This window comes from Coffea arabica, chromosome 2c (assembly GCF_036785885.1).
Source record: "Coffea arabica cultivar ET-39 chromosome 2c, Coffea Arabica ET-39 HiFi, whole genome shotgun sequence".
Lineage (NCBI taxonomy): Eukaryota > Viridiplantae > Streptophyta > Magnoliopsida > Gentianales > Rubiaceae > Coffea > Coffea arabica.
The window spans coordinates 20,807,456-20,835,001 of record NC_092312.1 but is presented as its reverse complement, the minus strand read 5'-3'; the positions used below and the strand labels follow the sequence as shown (position 1 = coordinate 20,835,001).

Sequence of the window (27,546 nt, the reverse complement as noted above, 5' to 3'; positions counted from 1 at the left end):
ATGACAAAGGAAATTAATCAAGTGTTCTATCTTGACAAATTCAAATAGACACACTCGAGAATTGTCCATGGTTCAAAGTTGCGGTCGCGATTGTGATTGCGGTCAGGATCGTTCCACATTGATCTAGGCACATCGGTTGCGATCTCGGCGAGATGCGAATTTTTGAAATATTTAATATTCTAAAAATTATAAAAAATATGATAAACAAAAATAATTTAAAAATTAGTAAAAATAATAAAAAATCAAGTTGACTCGAAATGATTCAATATGATTCGACCGTTTCAACCCTTCACGGTGATGCCTCAGCAAGTCGAGTATTTCCCTGTGTCGGATCGGAAAAGCTCGAGACGGTGACAACTCAGCCGAATCCGATTGTCACCTGAATCATCTTGGACTCGGCCGAGACTTTGAACCATGCTTCGAGATCGGTTAAATGCTTCTGTAGCAACCATGCTAAAAGGAACACGATTAGGATCAGATACAGTGGAATTCTAGTAGCTTTTCAACTAAGAGAAGTTCCACAAAGTATACCGCTGTACTTCTAATTTGTTCATTTTTCTTTTAGGCTCAAACATCAGGCAATGGTTAACCGAAAAACTTCATTATTGATTGCGGACAGCAAGTAAAGCCGCCGCCCCGGGCCGGGGCCGGGGGCCACATTTCACTAAAGAATAGCAGGACGAGGAAAATGAGAAGACAAAACGGCAGGCATCACATTACGGTATCGCACTTGAACATCTCTACATTTTGAATATAGATCATATGCAACTTAGTCAACCCTAGATGTTCTTCTAGGGGCTTGACATGAGATCTTTACACTGCCATCAAGATGGAACGAAAGTTACACTTGAAGCATGTGATTGGACGAATCTGAGCACCTTGAACGACTATTTACATGGAGCTTCTCCCTTGCCGAATAATTAGGTGTAAGCATGAAGTAATCATTTTCTCCAAATCTCAGATGTCCACAAACTTGTTACATGGCACGGTGACCATAGACGGCAATCATAGGCAGCAATCTAAATGGTTCAGGGCGCGGCGCTACTTCTTTTTCAAGGGACAGGCAGGGCATTGAACATGCCTCAGCCCAAGATTGAACGAGTTACTTCACGGCTTTGTCTTCTTCCAGAAACAAATTAATTATAGAGCTAAGAACTTCATTACTTGTGACTGATACAGCCTGAAAAGCCGGTAACGGAAATTCATTCATTACATCAAAGTGCAAGGAGTGAAATATAATATATCAACAAGAGACAGAAAGTGTAACAAGCATATATGACTCAGGCAACATTATTATATCAGCACCTGTTAAGCACGTGTAACAAATGTTTGGTATGAAAGCCGGAGGAAAAGCAAGAATAAATCCAAAGAGAGAGAAGTCCTAATATTTTGGGTTTAGCAATCCTAACCTGAGATCAATACAACCACATACGTTGAAGAACTTCAATCGGATCAGCCCAGGTACTCCATTCAATTATTAGCCAACCTCAGAATCCAGAAAATCATTATGTTCTCTAAGCAAGTATTATGACCACATTTTTTGTAAACAAAGACATCTGGGACCTCTTTAATAGAACAACCCTTCTAGCTCTCCAAACCTCCCGCTCATATGTAACTTTTATGATCCATGATCTCCCATGTTTATGTTTTGTTTCTTCATGGTTATTAATTAAGAATGAACCACATCTAAAATAGCAGCCAAGAAGAAAAAATAATGAAAAGCTGACATGTAAGATGTAACCATACTTATTTCCAGACCTTCAACATCCCCCACCTTCCATTGCACGTCTCCTTCCAGTCTCAAGCTACCCCAGCTGGCGGATATCAAAACAATTTATACATTCAGCCCATTATCCATCCTGAATGAAGAAAATCACGAGGTACGGTGTAATACTGGAAAAGTTCAATTTTTCTGGCACTACCTCCTCGGTTCTGTCTCACCCTGTCTCCATACCTCTTGCCTGTCCTGAACCCTACTCTCCCAGCTGTCTCCTGCCCCAACCCAACCCCACCCAATAGATCTTAAGCTTTACCTACTATGCCATCATTTGGGCGAGATCAGGAAAATGATGGGTTCGCATACAATTAAACCTTTTATAGGATAAATTAGAAGATTAATATTAAGTTAACAACAATGAACTCAACATGGGAGGTCCTTCCATTGCTTCTCTAAACCCCTTGCACATCTTTGTCCCGTCTCCAGCTACCCAGATGGTGGATATAAAATCATTTCCATGTTGAGTCCAAGTGAAAGCATTTAACTCCATATATGAGTTCAAAGGTCCAAAACAAACTGCATTATCCATGATAAACGAAGAAAACTATGAGGCAAGGGTGTAGTACTGGCAAAATTCAATCTCTCTTGCATTCTCCCTGTGGTTCTGTCTCGCACTGTCTCTATACCTCTCTTTCCTGCCGTCCCTCATTTCTAAACCACACTCTCCAACAGTCTCTTGCCCCAACCTTACCCCATGAATAGATCTTAAGCTATACCTATGATGCCTTCAGTTAGCTAAAGTCAGATAAAATGTTGGGTACGTATACAAATAAAACTATGTAGGGTATATTGGAAGGACTAAGATTGACTTAACATCAATGGACTCAATTGGGACAGTATTAGATGAAAGTGTCTTATACTTTTTTCAAAAAATTTACAACTTGGCTAAATTATCAAATTCAACAGCAACAAACCAGAAAGAAAGAGGGAGGGGCAGCACTGCAGTAAGTCATGAACAAGTTCTTCCTTCTAATGATCGACGTTAATTTCCCTTTCAATTTCTGGAAACTGTTCCATACCAAATACAGACTATAAGAAGCAGCACGTGGGATCCAATACCTATAAGCCAAATAAATCTAGCAGTAGAGGCGGCAAACTGGATTGAAATCCACTTATCCATCCATGTAAACCACTATTATATGGATTTGGATGACTAAAATAAATCTAATGACTTCAAATGGATAACCATTTAAAACCAATTAAATTGGTGGATTTAAATGGATAAACCATTTTATCCATATTTATCCAATTATCAGGAAAAAGGAAGAAAGATATAATCTAACTTGTCTATCTCTTTCTGTTCCCTCCCCAGCAGGCAGCTCCCATGTTTATCTTCTCCCAAAGAAGAAGAAGCTTGGTAGTCATCAGACCCATCACTATCATTCATCAGCCACCCTCATTCTCATCAAACAAAATTGATCCCAAAAGTTGATTCCTGTAACTAATTAGTCTTAAAAAAAAATCCAAAACTCAGTTTTCTTTCTGTCAATAGTCTAGGCCGCTCAAGCGCAACGACAGCTCAAAGAAATGAAAAACACACAGCTGCTGTCATAGATTCACCGAGACCACAAACACCTTTGTTGAATTTTCTTGGTGGGTTTTAAAAATCAAAATGCAGGTTTGGGCCAAACGAGGAAGTGCTTGGCCGTCTATGTTGAAATTGATGAAAAAAGTAAAAATGATTTTCGTTGTTTGGATAGGCTTTAACGGGTTTGGATAAATTATTGTCATAGTAATAATCTGCATTAAAAGTGGACGGAGATGGTGGGGAGGCTTCAATGGGTTTTGTGAACAGTGGCTGGAATTCATAGGGCCATGGAGAGGAATAGATCTACCACCACTCTTGTTGCTTAGCTGGGGAAGGAGAAAACAATAACAGAAATTTCATTTCGACCTCAAAGTTTTTCTGTAAATTCATTTTAACCTCTATTCTAAAGTTAATTGAGTAATTTCATCACTGTTCCGTAATAAAAAGTATGACTAACACCATTTGACTGTTAATTCTAACAGATCACATTAGTCTAAAACATAAGGGGTTAAAATGTAATTCCAAAAAAAAAAACAGTTAAAATGTAAGGTTCTAAACCATAGGGGGTCAATGTGTGTATTTAAATCATGAGGGGTTATTTTCTATTTTACCCTATAAAAAAATTTTTGAAGTGACGTTATTCACTTATTTGCCTGATTTCTTACTAAAGTATGTCAAATCCTGAAAAAAGATACAGAGTTGATATAAAAGAGTAATTGCTTTCATAAAGGAAATTCGACTTTTTAAGTACTTTTCTGTGTTCAATTGTGTGACGTGCACTTTGGAAAGGCCATCTTCCAAGTTTTGATAAATTTGTAAAATGCATATTGTACTATCAAAGGTTCTTTGGGGATATTGAAGTCTGAGAAGTGTGATCTTCAGATTTTTTGCAAATATTTACATTTGTTTTGCTATATGGTGAATTTGAATCCAAATCAGAATTAAGGGACTCATTAGGAGCAGTCCATTTGATTAAAAAGAAAAGTTAGTATACAAAAGGACAAAAATGAAGTTCTCAATGTATCTGAGGCCTTTTTCTGTTGCAGGCCTCTAAGTAATCCATGTACATGTGGTTATGAACTTATGATATACAGTGCGGATTAGTTAAATGGCTTTTAAATGGATAATTGGATATCCATCATCCATTTAGATCCAATCCACACACCACCATTTATTATATGGATTTAAGAGGATAGGATCATATAATCTATGAACCAAAAATATGAAACCAAGTATGATCCAAAATATCCAGTTTGCCACCTCTATCTAGCAGTTGCTTACCCAATAAACTGCTAATGTTTTGCATAGTTTTTAGTCCAACTAAGAAATTAAGAAAGGATTCAAAACATTAATGTCTTATCATATCACCAGTGCATTGCGTAGGAAAACAATAAAAATAAAAGCACCTCAAACATAATTTTCATACAAAGAAAAGAAGGCAAGCAACAGAATCATGTTGGTGGTTGAAGCTAGACTATTGGTCACGCAATAATACCATGTGGGAAAACAAAACCATAAAGGTACCTGAGGCTTGCTTATCAGTCCCTTGAGGATAGAATGCAGAGTCAAGCGAAGTTGTTTAAAGAGCACACCAGTCTGTGCTGGTGCTGCCATTTTTAACCAATCATCCACAAAGACCAGTCCAGTCTGCAGTAACATCACCAGTAAGCATTGTTCGATTAGAGGATTAATGAACGGAGTGGTTATCCAATGCCACCATATGCATTAGATAAGTGTTCCTTAATCAGCCTGAACAACTAATTCCTACTTTTTGAAAGCCTTTTTCTTTACTTTGACTCTTATGAAGAAAAAGAAAAAATGCACATGATAATGCTTTTCCAGTATTATGTCATTCTGCTCAAAAGCACTATATGTTTACGTCCATGTCAGTTGGGAATGCATTGTTTCTCTTTTTCTCAGACCTCTATCCTTTCTTTGATCTTTATGATGGATTACGTCATCCTGCTCATATTCTTTTAATGATCTATTACGTTTTACAACAGAAAGAGCCATGTTACAGACAAAAGAGTTGCCAAACTAGATCTAAAGTTTCACCTTAGGCCAAATCCATCACATATCTTTCATCTGATAATTTTTCAATCATCAAAAACCTTATACTTTTCAAGAAGTCAAACTTTCAGCATAAAACACTACAGAAACCTATGAAAAGGAGTAAAAGTTGAAAAGATTTAGTAGATGCTATCTCTTTTTCCCTTCACCATTTCATGCCCCTCCTTGTTTGTCACTGTTACTGCTATTAAAGAACAAACAAAACCATAAAGCTTTTCTTTCTGCTCTAGCTTCTCCCACAAGCAGTTTGATTACATGAGGAAAAGGGAATCTATGGTATGAATTCATTAATACCCATAAACCTTATGGTTGTGCAACGCTATATATTGACAAATACTACAGAAGAAGCATTTTGTGAAGATAATGCCATAGTGTCTGCATTTTCATCTCAACAAGACTGATGACCAAGTCAACACAAAATTCAGTTACAGGCGTTACACAGCACTTCTGCAAAACTACAGCAATTCCACCAAGGGAAGGTAGAAAGTACCTGATGCTGCACGTTTATCGAGCCACCAAACAGCAAAATAGAGTAGGGAGAGATAATTGTAGTGTCACGCAGGTATACCTTATTTGTTTCAACCTGAAGAGCCAATATGTGAGAATAATATTGTACACCTACCGCATTGAGAACGAAGAGAAAATGATACCCAAGAAGAGATGTTGGCACATAACTACTGTACATTAGAGTCCAAATGGAAAAATCAGAACAAGCAATGCGAAAACTGAAATACTCTGCAAAAGGTACAGGCAAAACATCTGTCGGATGTAGCTAATGGATTACAAATCCACTCCAAAATCCTTGAGCTAGTAAAACCAGTTCAATTCACTATCAAAGCCTTTCTAGCTTTGCTTAAATACAATAGTCAGGGCATTCCTCCCTAGAGCAAGATTCACAATTTCAAATTACCAAATACTTTCATATAAAAATGACGTGCTGTAGAACAAAGATTTAAACAATTGAGATCACAGAAATTTTGGAGTTTGACAAGAAACCAACCTTTTCAAGAAAGACAAGAAATGGGTATTGAAAGGTCTTTAAACCACTGTTGACAGAGGACCGGTGTATGTGAACTTCTCTTCTCCCATCATACCACACAACAGGCTGACCCTTAGATGGAGAACCTGCATTTCGTTTAAGGGTGCCAAGAGCTGATCCAACAATGCCCTCTTCACTTGTGGCCACATTGGGCTACAGCCCTGCACATACAATTGCCTACATCCAAAAAAGGATAAATATCTAGCAAAGCTCAAATGCAATCAAATCCAGATGGGTGTAACAGAAGAATGCATTTAAATCAGTAGCATGTGTTCAACCTCTTCATATACTAAACTGCAACAAAGTGATTGATCAACTGTTTTAGTGAAACCAACTTTAAATATTAGAATTTTGTCACATAATAGCAGGTCAAAATGTTCCATACTCATCAGTAGTTTAAGCCTAACACTCCAGTATACTTCACAAAGCACTGTAGCAGTGTACTGTAGCACTACTTCAAAGCAGTGTACTGTAGCCATGGAATTGGAGATATTTTAAGGTCCTTACCTATGAAAGATGACTTTGTTATCTCTTAACAAGCCACTTAGTACCTCCCAAATATCAAGGCCCATCCAAGTGTCATGACAATTTCTCTCTCCCTCCCTCCCTCCCTTCTTAGAAAGCTTCAAAAATCTCATCAACAAAAGTCGCACAAGTCACATCATCATAATTTAAAGTTCCTCATGGGTCTCTGATGGATTAGGCACATTTGGATATGCAATCCTGAACCGAACACCCTTGGTTGTTTGGTTAGCAAAACAAAGACTTGGATTTCAATTCCATCCCACCAGTTGGGGAGGGATTTAAGATGTTAAAACAAGAAAATTCCAAACTCACTCATTATACAGTGTATTTCAAATCCCTCATTGCAAATCCCGTATTTCCATACGATGGACCAAACCATGTATTTTGACTAACAAGGATTTCAAATTCATTTATTCAAAATCCTTCTAAATCTAAAGTCACAGATTCAAACTTCACCTATCTGACATGTTCTGCAGTGAGACAGCACAGTTACACAAAGTGCAATGGATGAAAACTTTTACTTATTAGTTAGAAAATTTGAAAAGTAAATTCATCAAAAGCTTCGCAGTTGGTATGCCTCAAATCACAATTCCTCCACCAAATTTCCCTAAGATCAGATATATCAACTAATGTTTAGTGCAAAATGGAACAAAAGAAAGAAAGCACATAAACATATGATTTAACCATCACAAATTGCTTGAAGTAATTCAGAAGACTCAAGAAGAAGCAAGACTGTAGAAGAAGTCATCTTTAACAAATATGTCTAGGGATTGAATGAGGCTATTACCTTAACTATTGCAGAATGGTTTGAGTACATATTGAACATTTGTGATGCATCTGAAAGCCAGCTGTCAAGCTTGTCTTGCTTTCTCCTTGTAATCTGATTCAAAAGCATAACCAGTCGTTAGTTTTCAACACTCAAATATATAATTCCAAGAGCATACACAACCTCAAAAGACAAGAACAAACACGTGACTATCAATCCAAGGTCCAGAACAAAGAATTTAAGGATGACTTATCAGTAAATGAAGAGACAGTAAAATCAAAGAATTTAAAGAGAAGTCCTGGCACTTGGCAGAGAACTGCATCTAGTGGAAGCTTACTCATTTTTAAAGGTAATCTAGTTTAGGTAGGCTTTTGACAAATTTTTGAAATTAGTGACTCTTAAAACATTATTGTAAAAGTACCAGTCATAGCATTGACAGAACATTAGTTTGTCCAAGCTATTTGACAATCTATAGCCTCACGGCCCAACACAAGCACCTTTCAAGTACACTCATATTATACTTGAGCATTGGTTTTTAATAAAAAATATCAACAGTTTTGAATGTTAGACTTGCACAAACGGCTTGTCAGAGCTGGAGATTACATGTTTCACCATTAACTCTTAAGACAACTGATATTAAAGTAAGACCAGCACTAATTTGATAGCAGTTAAAAAAAAAAAAAAAGATCCAAACGAGGAATAAATTTCAACTAATAACTTCTCTGCAAGAATGAAGCAATACCTGGTAGCTCGTTGGGATGCTAATCAGTCCAATGTCTGCCAGTAATGTTGCAAACTGTATTCTCATGTCTCTGGCACATTATACAAAAAAATTATTTGTAAAAAAAGAATAGAAGGCAGGGAAAGGAAGATGCAGTATTGAAATTTTTTTAGAACAATCAGGATATATAGTAAAAATCGACACACTGTACTTCTCAGAATCAATCTGTCAAGTTACAAAACCCAGAGTTACGTTGAATAAAACCAGATGACATATTGTCCCATCCATTCATACACAAAAGATAAACAAATTTATGGAAGCCTCTAAGGTATCATGTATTTGGCATCCATGCATTTAATCTCCACAAATACATGCAATGGGAGGAAAATGTGTGCATGCAGTTCACAGCCCTGTGAACACAATGCTATAAATCAGAAGAAATCCAACCTTATCATGTACATTACAGAGCTGCTCAAAAAGTAAGAGGTGCAAAATCGTTGTGCAGCCTTGACTCCATTCTGCAAGAATTTTTGAGCTGCATTAGTACCATCATGAGAGTTACCCAAAGAACAATAACTAAAAAGCCAAATGGCATCTTACTTATATAAGTTTAATTTCTGGATTTTGTTTATAAGACACATTAACAGTTAAACCCAAAAAGAAATAGAGGCCCAACTTCAGTCTTTCCCACCCACAGCTAAAAGTAAACATGCTTGACCCACCAACGCATGAGAGGCCATTTAAGTATGTCATGATTCACATATAAATCACACTCCTCTCACTAGCTTGAAGCTTTAAATGAGCTCCCAATAGAAAGAATAAATGTTAGCAGCCAAATCGGATATTTTTTAGTGAAACCCCTTTAATCCACTAAATAAAGATTATAAACGTATACATATATCAAATGCTAGGCAAAATGAAGCCATCTGTCCTTTGAGCCAACTTCAGCACTCTCTTTGAGGTGCAGCGCCTCGTGCTTCTCCATTAGAAGGTCAGCATGTCTACCAAACTTCTACTTCCTATTCAATAGATCCATGGATAACTATGCAGAAAGTGGTGGAAATATCCATCTTATATTAACACTCAGAAATACTACTTGTAGATCATGCTGCAGAAGAAGACTGGGGATTATGCCATAAACAAATTCCCACATTACACTGGTTTCAACAACATAAATAGAATTACATAGTAAAAAACACTGTAAATTCCCTTTTGACATCAGTGAATAATTTTACAGTGTAATTAACTTGCCAGACTTTCACTAGGAGTAATTGACTCCAACAGTAAGTTATAATCTTAGTCACTAAAATATGACAAAACATGTGTCCGTGGTGGCCACCCAAAGAATACATGATTTACCGTATCAATTTCAGGCAACGGTGAAACTAACTACTAACCTCACGTAGAATCTTCTCCCATTTCCTATATGCAACCATCACCAATAGGTGGTCAGACTGGCCATTCCCATCATTTGAATCATTTTCACCACCAATCTTATTGGTTAACAATGCTAATTTTGCTCTGTCAACATTCTGTTTCTGCATAAAGCATATGACGATGTAATATCATTCTCCATAAAGCCTCAATACAACAATAAAGTAGGTTTTATGAAAGAACCTCATCCTTTGGGTATATGAATGGTGATTTGTAACTCAAAAATGCTGAAATAGACAGGATTGGTGACAAGCATCCAAATATTCCACCATATATTAGCATCTGCAAATTCAATCAACATGGTTTCAGCAACCATTGAAACAAATCAAGAACTGCATCATTTATTTCCATGCAGAACAAAAAGATCCAAACAAGGAAGCTTACACGGCATAAACTACAAAACGATAGCCAGGTATTTCTTCACAAGCCACATAAAGAGGTGCATGCATGAGTCAGGAAACCACAACTCAAATCAGAATTTTGACTCTGGTTAGAACAATTTAAATTGAGATCATTCCTGATGGAATAAGGATGGTAAGTAAAATATTTATGGAGACTCTGGTAGTTTGTTCTCAATTGAGGTATAGATCAAGTGTCACACGAGAAAATTGGGCATATGTATTACTTAGAAGAAGCAGAACACAAGAAAGCCCAGAATACAGATGTCTAACTTCAGTTGTAGTTCACTACCAAAAGGTAAATGCGAAACAAAAGGGCACCAACAATGACTCTGGATTGAAACATGTTTCTAGTCAGTGTTCTATACATAATCAAGGAACAGAGACTACAAGTGTCATATATAAGACATACGAAGAACTAGGCTAGCTTCATGTAAAACTATTTACATGCTTGAAAAGATCTTCTAAGGGTACAGGCAGTTAAAAGAGCATCATGATGGGCCACAGAATTTTTTTATCTTATCTACTGCATGAAGAAGTTTTAACATAACACCAAATTTTCTGTTGCTCCAAACCACCAAAAAAGTGACCCCTTCATCCACAGAACAGCCATAACTGCACAAGTGGAAGAGATATTGCGAGACTGACATGCAATTTTCAAGATCCAATACTCCAAGGGCCAGGGAGCACACGCAGATGAGATAACTTGTATCAGAAGCCAAGTTAGTCACGCTTACACAGGTTCTCCCTAAAACTGCTTCTGTACTGATGCCACCATATCATATTGCTCATGGACAGAGCTTTTAAGAAATTTTCAACTAAAAGTAGAGATTATGGTAATGTATTGAAGAATGTTCCCAAGATACCACCAATAAACAGATATATCAATTATAACCTATGTTATGCATCATCAGCAGAAGACTCAATTCAATAACAACAGTATATTGAATGCCTAAAATCCAAGTGCAAAAATTCCCAGACGAGGCGAATGAAGTGCTAATTTATACACACCTTTCCAATTAAAACATCCACTGGCAGTTTTGCCAAATGATACCCAAGAGGTGTCAACTCTTCATTTCCTTGAATGGCACCCACCTAAATGTGAAATTTAGTATCAAGCATAGCAAACGATGTCAAACTTCAAAGCAAAAATGTAAATAAGTATCTTGCAAACCAACAGTCATTTCCTACTTTTTTTCAACAAACGTCAATATTGGTGTATATATATATATATATATTAACACTTGAAAGTACAAGAGTTAATTACAAAAAAGGGCCACAGCCCTCCTATCATTTTCTGCAGCTTATGTATAGACCATCTCACAAAATCCCACTATCATCACCGAGTAACTACTGTAATCATTGTGTGCACCGGCACTTTTCTAGCCCTATCTCCTATAAACTCTTACATCCATCCAAAATATATGCATTTAATACTTCTCCTTCTGAATAATTATACTGTGAATTGGACACAAAGAGCAAAGACATGATCAATCGACAACAAAACACGAGCTGCAGAGAAAAAGTGAGACAAGGAAGGTGGTAATATAAGCATGGCTTAAAAAGATAAGCACTTTTGTAATATACTTCAGATTTACAGGTATTGGCCTGCATATTTTTGGAGGTTGAAAATTCTCAGATTCATTTTGAACCTAAGCCCTTTGAACCAAATGAGAAAACCTCAGACGATTCAACCTCACCTAGCTCAGCTTTACTACACTATCAGTCCGGTAAAAGGAAAAACGTAATACCTCATATAACAAAGAAATTGCTGATCTGATAGCCTCTTCACTTGGTGGTTCTAAAGCCTGACACAGCAACATAATTGTGAAGGAAATCATGACCAAATATAGTGCATAAAAAGGAAATTTGATTCTGAATTCACACAATGAACCGCAGAACAAAATCATATACTGCTACAAACAATTTCACCAAAACCTTTAATAAAAATGGCTTTATGCTACCAAGCGAAAGTAACTTGATCTGCAGACATAATTCAACCAATGGCATGCGCAGCATCTCTGGTATCTTCGCAAAAATAAGAGTGCATGAGAAGAAACAGTTACATATCCATTGAAACAAGTGTAAACCTTGGCCAACATGCCATGGCCCAATTACAGTAGAAGAATAATTCAGTACCTGATATGGGCGCATCAGATTTTTATATCTGTGGTGTGTATACAAACAAAAGCAGATTCCTGGTTTTACACGACCAGCTCTTCCTTGCCGCTGCTTTGCATTTGCTCGAGATATCCAATCTTCAACCATGCTTGATAGTTTCTAATGGTAAATTGTAAATGAAAAGGAATGAAAGGATCAGAAGAAAGAACATTACTTTATGACTAACCTCAGAAAATAAAATTTGATGACAATTTAGGTAACCACATGGATATTTTAGACATCCTAACATTCACTTTTCCCTCTTCTCTCACATCATTAGAGCTAAAATACAACAAGTCTTCCCCACTAGATTTCATCCTGATACCAGAAAGTCATTATCAGAGTCAAACAGCAAACCTACTACAGAGCTTACATTTAGCAATGCTAAAAGCAAAAAGAAGCTGTTTTATTAGCTAAGCAATGACAAGTGTCATAGAAAGAAACCAGTGTCAAGTTGCATCATTAGTGAAACTGACAATTATGTCATTTAGTACTATATGTGCTCTAATTTCGCAATGTCAAGATGCTGACAGGCACAAGGACAGCACAAGCTTTTCTTCCATATGGTATCAAGTTCCAGATACCCATCTGTTATCTAATTTAGTAATATAACTCAGTAAGTTGTAGCATTCTCCACAAAATGGATACAAATTAGCGTATGAGAAAATGTGAAAAAAATTGAAATTGATATTAAAGAACTACACATCTTTAAGTACTATAGTTCAAACTTTATTATTTTCATTCTCTATTCAGCTATTCCGTTCTAACTACTTTTCAAATAAAGAAAATGCTTTTAAACCTTCCATTGCTGAATGTAAAATCAGAAGCAGCAAAATTTTAAAAAATAAAAAAAAGTGTTCAATCCAGTCTCAATAAATTAAGAACAGAAATCTCCAACCAGAGACTTGAGTCAGCAAATTTTTTTGCCTAAGAAACAAACAAGTCATACAGTAATTATTTCCCCGTTCTTGTTAATAAAATAACTACACGATTGATACATTAAGGCGGAACAACTTGGATTGAATGAGAAGTAACTCGGATTCAGACATGATATGCTAAAGATCAATACAAATTAATGAACAACTTAATGATACATTCCTGCACATAATTCTACATCACAACAGTTGATGTTCTTCAAATTTCTTTTGTCGCTAAAAAATATGCTCTTGTGATATTTTAGTTGTTTCCTTCAAAAATCTATACAACATAGACACATGCTCTACAATTTCTCCAAGTCGAAGTTAAAAACTAGCAGCATGAAATATTTTTCACGGCAAGACTCTTTAGTCAGAACAGAGTTGAATTTATCCTGTCAGATCTGGAAGGTTGCTGCCTAGGACATGAATTCCTTTTTACAATTAAACAAACCAAGGAAGTATACTAATATGCTATCTTTAACATCTACATAGACAAAATAACAAAAGTATAATGCAAGCAACATCCTTACTTAATCATAACATTACAATCTAAGCAAAGGAAGTTCTTTAGAGAAATAGAGACCTTCTGCGGATCATAACGGTTCTCCTTATGCTTTCCAGCATCTACCACGTACACAACATCATCAATTGTTATACTAGTCTCTGCAATGTTTGTGGCAATTATGACCTGGCACATGTAAAGGATAGGAAATATAAACTTATCAAGATAATTGATAAACAAAGTAGAGTACCTTCATCTTTACCACAACCTTAATAGCAAAGGTTAAGCAGACAAGTTAGAAGACTTATTTTCTGTTTGCTCTAAAAAAAGAGCACCAAGGTCTCTTCAACCGATTGTTCCCTTCAGAAGAAGATTATTTGATTCTGATAGAGTCAATAAAGAAAGCATACATAATTCACCATGATGAATCATTTATAAGTCCTACAGTACTGCAGTCCATGACCACATCTACTTTCACATGGTCCATAATATTTTGTAGACATAAATTTGGAGGACTAAAAGATGTTAAATTTAAGAAGAAATTCAATAGATTGAATTAAATATCAAGGAATAGACTTTCAAGTTTAAATTCCCTTAAACTTTCAGCCATTGAGCTACTCCTTGACAAACAATGAAAGTTTGTTATTTCAGCATCAAACTAGTAGAAGTTAATCTCACATGCTAATTAGAACTCAATAATGTTTTTCTCCCTGTATATGCTTCATTAGCTAGAGTTACATGACAAATCATTAGTAGAAGTTAATGTTCTTCTTCTTTAACAATCATTATGAGCATACGTCCGAACATGCACAGAAAAGGTTAGGTCAAGTTCACAAGCAATCATAGTAGAATCCCCATTATAACACTTAGCACATACAGCAATTTGAACCTAAGGCTAAAATGTTCTCATTAAAAATCCGTCATCCAGAAATAAGAACCAGACCTTGAGGAGCAAAAAGGTTGAAGAAAATACAGAGTTGTTTTCCACGGTCATATTCGCATGGCAGAGAATATAGATGCCAATCAGGAGGTGGATAAATCTGCTGATTTTTCTCCATCTTATAGTAAAAAAAGGAAGCTAGCACTTAAGGGTAAACAACACAAAAAAGCTAATGCACTGCAGAAACATGACAACAGTATTAATAACCTAATCATATGTTATATTCTAATGCAAGCATCATTTCCTCAGACACTTAAAAGAAAAGATAAAGCAAAGCATGTTAGAATGATAACAGGATATAATGGAAGAGATGGAAATACAAGTTTAGTTCAATAAGAGCATATGCAAAGTATAGAACTAAAAAACAAAGACAGTCCTGTCAAATACATGATGACAAGAAATAAGAGTTGCAGGGTTTACCTTGCGGATGTTATCAGGAGGCCTTAAAAAGACCTTTCTCTGATCCTCAGATGCTATAGATGAATGTAAAGGAAGTAACCATTCTGAAGATGGTCCACCAAAACGATAAGAAGCAGATAGTTTATCAAGCAACATCTCAATTTCAGCAACTCCCTGGCATACATCACCAAATGTTAAGAACATATGCAAGTGGTGAAGTATATATAAGAAGCAGGATGTGATTCACTGTGGTAAAGTAAAACCCTTAGTTAAAAGATCCAAGAATGTGTATTGCTTCAGATATTTATTAAGCTTAGCAAAGAAGCCAATAAACTCTGAGAGAAGCTATTACCGGCAGAAAGACAAGTATAGCACCCTCTGGGTGAGTTTCATCTATGTAGCAGACCAGGTCCTCAAGGAGATCATAATCAATTATGTCTTCATTCAATTTCCTCTAAAAACATACCAAAATTGTCAACATGTGGCCAGATTAATAAATCTGAACAGCAGGCTATCAACACTGGGATAAAGATCAGAGGAAAGGTACCAAATTCTGTTGAGTTTGCTCACTATGTGATTGATAATGAATGGGAACATAATATGGGTTGATCAAGTCTTCAGACAACAAAGTTTCATCACCCCATGCAGATAAAACAAGATTTCTCTTGCCTCTGTGATGACCAACAGCAGCCCTCTGAAACAAAGAATTAAGTTGTGAAAGTGCTTATGATGCAACAGACTCCAAAGACCATATGCAAATTCAATATACGTAGGGAGGGGAAGAAGAAGTCCAACATTCTAAGCATCAACCACCTAGCTAGCAATATCAAAATCGCAAAACAGCATACGGTGAACAACAGTGACTAAAACCAGTGACTTGAGAACAACTTTAAGAACAAAAATTGAAACCCAATTAAAATGACAATAACACATCAGCAAATACTGCAGGCATGAACATCTGAGAGGGAAAACAAAGTGCCATTTCAATCAGCAAAACCTCATTCCAGATTTTGAAAGAATTCCATGATACTTCCGTGCAATATAATTCCTAACAGTTCTGGAAGCCAAACAATGACGCTACAAATAAATGATTTCTTCGAGAGATGCACAGCCTTTAGCCCACCAGTGGCAACAGTTTTCCATTCATCACAAACAACTCAGTCAACCAAATGCCTGTCCTGAATTAAAATAAACATGATAAATGATCCAATGAAATCTAAAGCGCAAAGAACATAACGCAAAGTTGACAATGGCTAAGTCGAAATATCAACAAGAAGAACCACTAGAACATAAAACTACCTACAAGAAGGATAATTACTAAAACTAAACAGCATAACCTAAACAGGAGGTGAGATTCATACAGTGACAAAATGGCTCTAACAAGTGAAGAATTGGGACTGGAAATTGAGAAAGAATGACTGCTTTTATTGTTGTTTACAACTGTGCTTAAACTGTTGAAAGGTTTATATGAAAAATCTGTGGAAGATAAGTATTTTAGAGTAGTAAACTATTTTTTTTGTCCAAATGATTGCTCAGTATTTTTTGAATGACAGCCTAACTCACTGAAAATGTCATACGGCCTTTAAGCAATCACTCTGATGTGGGTTTCAGCTGATTCTTTTCTGGCAGTTTAGCAACTAAGTGAGTCAGCATAATAAATTTCGTCAAAAATTCAGATAGGAACAAATTCATTTCAAACAAAATGCGATCAAGTTTTGCTCAGTTTGCCTATGATGCAAACAATCCAACAGCAACCAGCAAATAAATTGAGATTTGGGAGTTCTTTAAGACAGCTTAGCAGTTGGCAAGTTTCTGTAAAGCAATTAAAAGGAAGTTCTAAAAGCTAGAAAGCTTTTAATTAATACTGTACCTTCTCTTTTGAGAATGTTTCATCATTTATGTATGCAGGAGAATCTGAAGCGAGACGATAGTCAATCTGTTCATAAATATCCTCAAGAAAATAAGTTGACACAGGATGTGTCCGGCCTTTTGCAGTAATTACAGGGCAATCACCAAAATAATGTGAAAAGAGATGTGAATCAACTGTTGCAGACCTAACCACAAATGAAATAAACAAGGCAAGTGTTAAATCAGTTTAGCAAATAGGAACATAGCAAAAAGCAATTAAACAGCGTAACATAAGTAAATTGCATAGATGCAACCATACATAAGAATAACTTTCAACTTTGTTGTGCTGTGAGCAGATTGCTTCTCAATCAGATTCTTCAAAACAATGAGTAGGAAATCACCCTGTTAAACAAAAAGTGACTCATCAAGTTTGTAAAATAGAGCCCCAAATGTTCCATCTTAGCACAGATCAGACAAGACATTTTCATCAATGGTTCTAAGTTTTCCAAGTTTTCTAGGGAACTGTAATTGATTAATACAGATCAGACAAGACATTTCACTGCCAACGAAAATGCTGCAGACAAAGATAACCAGATCTTAACATATTCAAAAAGACTTTCGACTAATCAATCAAATATCCTGTCATGGCGTAAGCACCAGGCATATCCAATAAAAACTTATCCTGTTGAAAATTTTGTAAGAAAATCAAAGGCAGCTAGAGAAAACTTTTTGATAAAGGATTACATGCTAATGGAGGCAGCAGTAACCTAGGAAACTTCCATAGATATATACACATATACACATGACTATGCATGCCTACACACACAAACCCGTGTTTTTCTGAAATAAGTATGCAGTGCTGATGATAAGAAGCTATATTCTGAGACAAAAAAAAAATTAATGAAGCCAGAAAAAATAAATTTAGATAAATAAGATAAATTTAAATCCCACATCATTGGAGATACCTTTGCAGTAAAAGAAATTTTCCTTGGGCAAAAATTCTCAACATAAAATCCCAATATTGGTCTATCCACTGACAAATGAACTCATTTGAACTACTACAAAACACCAGAAAGCATCACATATTGATGAAGGAAATTATGAAACAAGTGATGATCTGTTTAAAGATTCACATCAACATACTACTACACAAATATCTATCACTTGAGGCAATCCAAAGATATGCTCAATCTTAAATATAAGTAGCTTACCAAGAGAGAACGTTCATGCACTTCATCAACAATGACATGACTAACACCAGCCAAATTTTTGTTACCCTGAAATTTCCATTAAAAAGTTTAAAGAAGCCATTGTAGAGAGCTTTGCCTTCATCTCCATCTGAAAGGCTCTTCCTATACACAGGGGGAAAAAAGAAAAACACAAATTTTTTTCTAGGTACAAAAAAAAAATTTCACCTACCAACACCATCCTCAGAAGAATCCCAGTGGTACAGAAAAGAAGCTTTGTCTTTTCATTCCTAGAACAGCAAAGAATGGATGAACAACCAACGAGCTCAGTACTAAGAAGTGGAAACTTATGAAAAACTAAAGCTACGCTATATCAACAGATGAATGACATTGGTAATTAAGTCCCAAATCCATATCTGAAGTATCTAAACATGGGCCACACTGCATGCAAGAAATATCAAACCAGGAATATGGACAAAGCAAACTGATATACTAGACACGGTAGTCGTAACATGATAGCAACCAAATAATTGAAACTGTGACAAGAAGAACCAGAAGCAAAACTGTAACGATAAGCTCTGAGATAGGTAAAGTTATGAAATGAAGAATATAGAAAAGAATAAACACAAACAACAAATGAAAGGAAATTTTAACTTCTTCAGAGCCTAACCAAAAACATGTTACAAGAAAATAATTTTTCACAACCCTTATATTGAACAAAGATTAGGAGGAAGATAAACATGGTCACCTTGCACTATCCAGACGAACATGATAACCAACTAAAGAATCCTTTGAACCAGGAGAAGGTTCACAACGCTCATCTGCAACTCTTTCAGCAACAGAAACAGCCTAAACACCAAAATAATGTTATCAGCTATATGCACCAGGTTGTAATTTAGCATCTTATGACAAGCAACCCATGCATTAGCACAGTTCAATATAGCACATTTGCAGACAAACATTTACTGACTCGAGGCGTCTAGGAGAAGCAACATGTATTAACATTTTCTGAAGCAATAATATATCAAAAATGGCTTACATGGCTCCATTGGCATGACCTCATGATCACATGGAATTTCTGTAAGAGTCAAACTCTATCTTTTTCCAACACTAATTATTCTCTACTTTGTGAATGGTGACAGTTTAAGAGGCCATTGTCATTGCATTTATCCACTGCCCCAGTTCATATATTCCATTTACAGAGCAGTCCAGACTGACAGTGCCAATTGTGTACATAGCACCCCAAATCTAGCCATGGCCCATTAGAGTTGCTAGATGTTAGTTTCAAAATGTTATCTTTAGCAATATGCAATGCATATGTGACTGGTAATTCATATTTGCATCTCTCTCTCTCTCTCTCTCTCTCTCTCTCTCTCTCTCTCTCACTCTCACATCCCCAAGTATTCAGGATAGATACTTCGTGTGATGTGTCAATAGATAAAACTCTAGGCAGTCTTTGAAAGATAGCACAAGTCCAGCCAAGAAAATTTCCTTTTCCCCTAAACCTGTGCAAGCTTGGACTAATTTCCATGCAGTCAAAACTTTCCTCATCTACTATCCTGCAAACTTGCAGGATTCCTCAAAAGCTTTGAGTGCATACTAATTTTTTCTGGTTAAACAACAAAAAAAGACACTCACCCCATTTTTCTCGTGAAAATTTTCAAAAATAACTTTCTTGCTATTCAAACATGGCAACATGCAACAATAGAGTTGGAAATTCTCTTTTATTTATATCAAAAAGAAACCAATATCAACACAGCCTTTTACATCTTCCTGAGGCAACTAGTACAGCAACCCCTCGTTAATATTCAGCTTTCCTTTGCTCTTTGTCATCCTTCCTCACTGATTCTAGTATCATAGCAAGCTTTCTATGAATTGCTGGCTGAGGTTTTTACATGCATCAAGAATTACAGTTTATATAGAAAAGATGACGGAACAAAAGCAGCTACCCAGGTTTCACAAAAATCTAAAGAATTCAATCCAACCAAAATATTAGACAGATTGGGAAACTTCCTAACAGAAAAATTAACATGTCCAAGTTCATTCTTGTGTTGAAATACTTTCTAGACTACACATTCAGATTTTGAAACATTGGAAAATAAAAACACCTTTTAAACTCCAAGCCTGCAAAAGAATGTAGCAAATGTATTTGAACTCTCAAAACAGCTTTTATAGTTGATTATTCCTAATGAGCATTTATATTTCATCCCATGTTAGCTAGATTGTATAACTTGCACAATACCTATTCAGCTATAAAGACTTGTGTTCATACAAACGAAGAACTGAGACCAGGCAAAATCACAAAATGATGACATCTATCAACAGAAGTGAAAACCACAAACCTCCCCCCAAATGCTACACAACATGGAAATGGAAAAATTTTTTATGTGTAGAAGAGCAGTCAAAGTAATGTACTAACAGCAATCCTCCTTGGTTGTGTGCATATAATGTTGCAGTCCCCACCCTGTCCTGCTTCGATCATGTGATCCAGTATAAGTTGTGGCACCTATGTAAACCATTAATTAGGATTCAAACTTAAACCAAAACCAAAACAAATAACTACCCAAGATAGGGCGAAAACCCATAAAATATCACAAGAAACCTTTGAAAAGTATTCATGAATCTGTAGATAAAAGGAAAATAAAAAACAAGGAAAGAAAGAAATTTCATTTGATGTGAAAAACATATACAAAACATATAATTTGTGTAAACTAACAAATGTATCAAAAATTCACCTGAGTAGTTTTCCCAGATCCAGTTTCGCCACAAACAACCAAAACATTATTATCTTCTAGCAACTGTAAGATATCTTCTTTTAACTGAGAAATAGGGAGGGCAGCTCTAGACTCCAACATTCCCTGGTTAGAAGCATACAATATGTAGATCAAAGAAAATCTATGCAAAGGAGCATGTTGGAAATCATGAGAAACCTCAATCAAAAGAAATTGCAATGACTACATACTCCAGCAATAACAAGGTTAAGGAGAACTTAAATATGAACCCAAGGTCAACATTTTACCCATAATTTTGTGGCTCGGTAATCTAAGTCCATATACACAAACAGAAAATTACCATGAAGAACATGAATATCTATTGAACCAAAAAAAGACCTAAAGAATTGTTTCCCAGGTAAAATTCATGTGTAGACTTCCATATCTATCATAAACAAATAAAGGCTTCCGTATTTGATAGGCAGGAAATAAAATGAATGCCCAGAAAAAGGAAGCACTCATGGCCTATTTAGAAATAGTCATTCAACCCAAATATATGCCTGACAGCAAACATCCAAAAGAACAAAGCTAAAAAGATAAACCATACTCAATCAATAATTCACCATATGGAACAAATTTACAATTCTCAGTCAAAATAATTAGAAGACAAACTAAATTTTTTGAACTTGATCAAGACACATCTTAGTTGGTAATTAATTAAATGATCTACTACAAAGAATTATAAATCAAATGAACAGGATTCCATATTAATACTATAACTTCTGAACAATTCAACCAATTATGATGTATAAGCGTACCAGAAGAATAGAATACAACAGAATTTATTTTCCTATTTCTCAAATAAATTAAAAAATTCAGTTTAACCTCTATCTTCAGGCTATTCTAAAATTGTGATTTCCATGTACCTTCTGCTTCAGATAAAAGTAACAAGATTATGTACCTCTAATTTACATTTCTATAAAGAAAGTAGCCAAATTATTCATTGGATTCCAAAAAACAAGCATGAATTTCAAGGTTCTATAAAAAAATATACAACCTTCACAAGAATCTTGAAAATACTAATGTAACTGCAATTACGCAACTGAAATTCTTAAGCAAATTTCACTGGATATTCAAACAAATAGTGAACATCCAAACCGAGGGATTGCAGGAATCATCAAGGAAATTAAATTGGTAAGGTCCTACCGTCCCTGTTATGTCAGAGTGCTGACAGAGGAAAGAACAAACCTGGTACTTCTGCAGTTTCTTTCTTTTTTCTTGTTCAGTCTTTAGAAAAGAGCTCTCTGCTTCCTTTTTATATTTTGTAGCTGCAAAATAATAAAGAAAAGGAATTAAAAGAGAGACAGAATTTAAAGTTAAAAATTGTACTTTCTCTGGCAATTTTCAACAAAGAAATGAAACTTTACTCTGCTTAAGACCTATAAGGTCTTGCAATTCCATCCAAGTGGCTCAACTGTTTATGTATTTGGATGACAATATGCAACTTTCTGTAAACAAAAGCTAAAATCTACTTTTGATGCAATATTGAAAACTAGGACTACTAACAGATGAATCACAGTGAATTGACATAGGATAATGCTTCAAAGTCCACCTCACACATCCAAAAATGACTATAGAACTCCACTAATCCAGGAAACCATTAAGTATCATAACCTACCTCGACCTTTCAACTTTACAGAAGCATTTGTAGTCTCTTTTGCATCAGGCATTTCAAACTCATTATCCAGAGAACTACTGGTGATATCTGCAGTATCTTTATGATCAGGCCCAGCAGCATTTAGCAATGAGTCCACGAATCCAGCTCTGCGATTTTTAATGCTAGCTTCAATGTCTTTCGACAGGTGCCCTATGAGATTAGAGGCAAATGGTTGTTAGTCCTCATTAAAACGATCATAAGATTAAAGAGATTTAAGAGAGGTTAAGAAGATCAGAATTTCCAACCTTATGCCAGAGAGTGCATAAGAGCCAAATCTGTGCTAGCAATTTCTGAAATACCTTAACTTACATGCGAGATGAACCAGATATTAAAGTTTACCTTCCTTCCAGTGTATAATAAGTGAAGCATATGGCTCCACAATTGGCAGGTGAACAGGAAGGTCAGGAAATAGGAGATTGAGTGCATATGCCGCTACTCTGTTCTGTGCATCCTGTGTCACAAAGTACAATCAAATCAGCAGATCTAGATTGAAACCAAAACATCTAGATGCAATGAACTTTTTGGTAAAATATCCCAGAAACAGAACAGACTAAACAAGTAAGACATATAGCCAATGAAAGCAATTGGTACTAAAAAATAAGAAAGCACCATCTACCGAAACATCTAGATGCAATGAACTTATTTTACATATATAAACATAGTATGCAAAGGAACCGGGATTGTCAGCGAAAGAAAAAGAAGAGACGGATGGAAAAATGGGGCCAAGACTGCACCTCAGCATCACTAGAAAACAAATCTTGAGATGGAAGCTCCACAGAAATTAGTCCTCCAGCTTTTCTGCTTTTACCCCTCCCGCTAGCTTTACGCAATACGCTAACAGTGTAACTGGGATTATTTCCGTTGTCAAGCATTTTACTATATCTTGGTGCCTCCCACCCTTCTCGCTGACAAAGTTGGTGAAGAAAAGCCTTGGGAATCTTTTTTGGATCTCCCTGCATTTATTCAGATGACACAATATAAATAACTATGATATATAATATCTAAGAAAGCACAAACTTTTGAAGAATAACACAGGGATATCATAGGTCTTAAAAAATAACAAGAGGGCGAGGTGAAAAACATCAAAGCAGACAGAGCCAAATACAAAGAAGAAAATTCAGAGTGCCAAATTAGTCATCAGTTCCGAAAAAATATTTACAGCTGTTGCTACAAAAATCAGCAAGAAATTTTGATGTTCAACTTAAGAATAATCTAACATTGCAAATTACCTTCGTCCAAATGCCTTCTAGTTTCTCAAAAGTTTTCTCACTGTATAATCCCCTTAGTCTTTCTTTCTTTTGTAGATCCAGTACCTCATCTGGAAAAACATCACCAGCTGGGGCATCTTCAAACAAGAAATTACCAAGCTCTACATCTTCCGATTCCCCTTCTAAAGCATCTTCATCTTTTACAGGGCAACTTGAAAGGTTTCCTTCACTGAAGAACTCAATTGAGCTGTTGCCGTTTACCAAGTTTTGGTCAACCTCCAGTTCCGACTGAGCTAATTCTGTACCACGTTCCATGATGTATGAAGTAGCATCTTCAGCATTAATGTTCTCGTCAGGCGTGGAAACAGAACATGAATCCTTCAAGGAAGCAGTGGAAGAACGCTCATAATCAGAGGCCAAGACATCAGCTGATAATCCTGATCAATAATCTACATTACACGCAGAAAAAAACACCACATAGAGGAGAAAGGAAACAAGAGGTTGCTATTATAAAAGTCACCTAAGGCAGATGCCTGCTGCACAATCTTGCGAATCATCTGCCCAGCTTTCTTCTGGGTTTCCTTGTCCCCTCTCTCTTTGGCACCAACCGCTTCTGACATTGCACTGTGATAGTCTCTCAAAATAGTACCAACATCAAACTTTGTTTCTCGGACCTATTAAGGCAAAATTCAGACAAAATCAATTAGAAAGGATGTCGTAACCAAAAATACTTCATATTTTCTAATTCTTCTGAGATCAGAAAAAGAATTTGGTAGGAAATTACTGAAGATGTTCAATAAAATTTTAGGAAATTACTGAAGATGTTCAATAAAATTTATCTCCAAATACATATGCAAGAATACAAATAATTTTTATGAAAAAACTATCACTAATAATACAGGAATTTGGAAATCTGGAAGAGTCATAGTCCTATTTGTACAAAAGGTGGGGCTTGGCCAAGGAGGGGCCTAAAAGGTCCCTCCTCCTGCCAAGGTCAAGAGTTCAACACCCATCCTTGGTAGTTCCCCTCTGCAACCCCTTGTACAACCCAAAAAAATGAATAAGATTGCGAAGAGCTGCAGGATATGTAATAGAAATGTAGCATGTCAAGATTACTTTACATCACGAGGTTGTTATTCAAGGCTCATTTTGCTGATAGTATGTGTCTAACAATGTTACAAAAAAATTGCATGTGGTAGCCCATAATGATGCTCCATATATTGTATAAGAAAGAGTGATAATACAGGCTGGTTATATATTATATGTGTGTGTACTGAATTTAATAATCTTTACAGCATAAAGTGAGAGTACCTTTCTCTCAGCATCATACTCAATCAGATCTGATTCCCATGTTTCAGACTCATCCTGCACATTACAACAAGAAAAGCTTATCCAAATAACAGAAACGTTCGGCAAAATTTCTATGCCACATACAGTGAAAGCAAAGTGGACAAAATGCAAGCAGACCACATCAGAAACAGCATGAGTGAAACTCAACATCGACCTTGACATGAAGCAAATACAAAGTTTTTCCTAAATTGAACCATATCATTTCTTACAGATGATATGGCAAAGAATACCTAAGTTTTTCTTGTTGTCGGGCAAACCTAAAATGACAATAAGTGTGTAATCAAAGACAACCAGTTAATATGTTACCTAACAATTCTTGAAGAAACTATTTTCAGATCCCTGGGCAGGCAGCTAAAAAACAAAACTAAATCTATTTGCATAATGAAATTAAGAACCAAAATTTTGACTATAGTAGCCAGCCAATATGATACAATACAAAGAGAAAGACAAAGGAAGGAAGACTATTTAGTAGAATCTACAAATTTCAAATTTACCTCTTCCTGTTGTTCCATATATTTGCGTACCCAGTCCGCTTGAGATAACTGAGAGGATTCTAAAGTTTCATCATCCCGCTGCCCCTTAACTTTAACAGAAAAATTCAGCAATTCATCCTTGCTTTCATCTGGAGAAGAATCCATTGTAGGTACCCAATCTTCCCTTGCAATTGACACAACACCAACAGAGCCTGAAGGCAGCGTACATCATTAGTAGTCACAGGGTTTAGCACACCAAAGCTAATTTCATCAAAAATGCTTCTGCCTATCCCTCGCATAACTTCAATAAGTTATAATGGGAATCAAAGTATGTTGTACCTCCATTTGTGTGTTCAGAGGTACCACTAGCAAACTTCAGCGGGAGCTCATTACCAGGCAAATTTAAGCATAACCAATCTAAGGCACTCTCGGTGGTCGCAGTTTCCTTCTCATAACAAGGAAAACAAAGAACATAATTATTTCGAATTAGAAAAACAAGCTAAGGACATTTACAATCTACAGACAACACAGAAAGTAGAAACACAATCAAACCAGCAGCACCCTCCATAGTCCATGTCAAGCACAGTTTTTCCAATCAATACAGCCAGTTAAATTACTTAAAAAACCAGATACGTAGCTGACTTAAAGGTGACAAATCATGGTTGCAACCATAAGTAAAGCAATATGCAGGTAAGGTAACCACAAAACCATTTAACTTTAAATTCCAGAAATTATTACTGAAGAAAATCAAATGTTCGTACGCGTATACTCTATACCTTTTTTTCCAATCAATGATTCCTTTATGTTTTAATTTGTTGAGTAAGACAATTTCGATTTCCTTATCTAACCTTGAGAGCGGAGAGAGCGCGTTCAATTTGTTCATCAGTGAAGCCTTCGCAGGAGAGCTTCTCATAAACAGAACGAAGCTTTTTGGCCTTCTGCTCCTTAGTAAAAGCATCGTCAGTGGCAGTGGAAGCCGGAGGTGGCGCAGACTGACCGGAGTTGAGCAAGAGTCGGCGGAGCCGGTTCTCGTTTTCCGCGGATATCTGAAGTTTGGTAACCGACGCCGACGTTGAAGCTTTTCCTTTCGAACCTGACTTAGAGGACGATAACGACGTCGTCTTCTGCTTTTGCTGTTTCTTCTTTGGAGCCATTAATGCACAAGTTTAACTAATAAATAATAATGTCTGTGCGTCTTCACACGTGCAGTGTGTGAGAGTTTTGAGCGTCTTAGTGCGTGAGAAAGATGAAACGAAAGAAAAGAGGAGATGGAAGGACGGAAAGCTGACGACGGTGGCCGGAGGCGACAATCGGATTTTTACTGGACTGGGAGATTGGGTTGACAAAGCCCAAACAAGGATGACTCACTGTTTTTTGGGCCATCGTATATAGTCTATAGACTAGAGAATAAATGATGGAAGAATGGCGTGAAGTTGGAGCAGACCGAAGAATATGGGCTGTTCAGGATCAAACCAATCTGCAAATGCTAAAAGACTCGTAACGGATTGTGGTGAAAACTACAATAACTGGTCCAATGGATTGAATGTGTGTGTGTGTGTGTTATTTATGGTTGTTGGTGGATAAGGAAAATCATGGAGTAGTTAAAAGTCGTTGGTGAGCTTTGGCAATAGTCTTGGTGTTTCTCCTCCCCCTTTCCCTCTATCCCACATCGATTGTGAGTGATGTGTGTGTACTACTTAAGATCCTCAGTAGATATTGAGTCTTTCTATTTGGAAGCAAATTCCTTTCTATTCTGAGAAGGAAAATGGATGGAGAGCACTACATAAAAATGTACAAGTTTCAAAGCTACGCCTTACTTCATATGGTCCCTCTCATCATCCTTTTTTTCAATCCAACAAACCTGGATGAATCCCCC

General features: G+C 36.3%; 1 protein-coding gene across 2 annotated transcripts; it reads right to left on the bottom strand.

Moving 5' to 3' along the window:
• Positions 1-689: 689 nt before the first annotated feature.
• LOC113731906 (DExH-box ATP-dependent RNA helicase DExH7, chloroplastic) lies at positions 690-27,131 on the bottom strand. 2 transcript variants are annotated; one of them, XM_072075160.1, is made up of 34 exons: positions 26,519-27,131; positions 26,010-26,115; positions 25,692-25,882; positions 25,159-25,212; positions 24,368-24,521; positions 23,869-24,284; positions 23,374-23,592; positions 22,979-23,090; positions 22,601-22,789; positions 22,171-22,250; positions 20,947-21,069; positions 20,631-20,717; positions 18,960-19,060; positions 18,444-18,501; positions 18,236-18,301; positions 17,344-17,426; positions 17,047-17,230; positions 15,724-15,870; positions 15,529-15,630; positions 15,198-15,350; positions 13,919-14,023; positions 12,398-12,538; positions 12,197-12,286; positions 12,010-12,066; positions 11,270-11,353; positions 10,044-10,142; positions 9,824-9,964; positions 8,874-8,944; positions 8,448-8,517; positions 7,727-7,819; positions 6,376-6,591; positions 5,866-5,958; positions 4,830-4,952; positions 690-1,180 (listed from the first exon to the last, which is right to left on the bottom strand). In XM_072075160.1, exons 1-31 carry the CDS (start codon positions 26,822-26,824, stop codon positions 6,568-6,570), a joined length of 3,906 nt encoding a protein of 1,301 aa, XP_071931261.1. In that variant the 5' UTR covers positions 26,825-27,131; the 3' UTR covers positions 690-1,180; positions 4,830-4,952; positions 5,866-5,958; positions 6,376-6,567. The 2 variants fall into 2 exon arrangements, with proteins under 2 accessions (XP_071931261.1, XP_071931262.1); XM_072075161.1 differs by lacking the exons at positions 690-1,180; positions 4,830-4,952; positions 5,866-5,958; ... (4 more) ...; positions 9,824-9,964; positions 10,044-10,142 and having other exon boundaries at positions 11,271-11,353; positions 12,197-12,279.
• Positions 27,132-27,546: the final 415 nt, after the last annotated feature.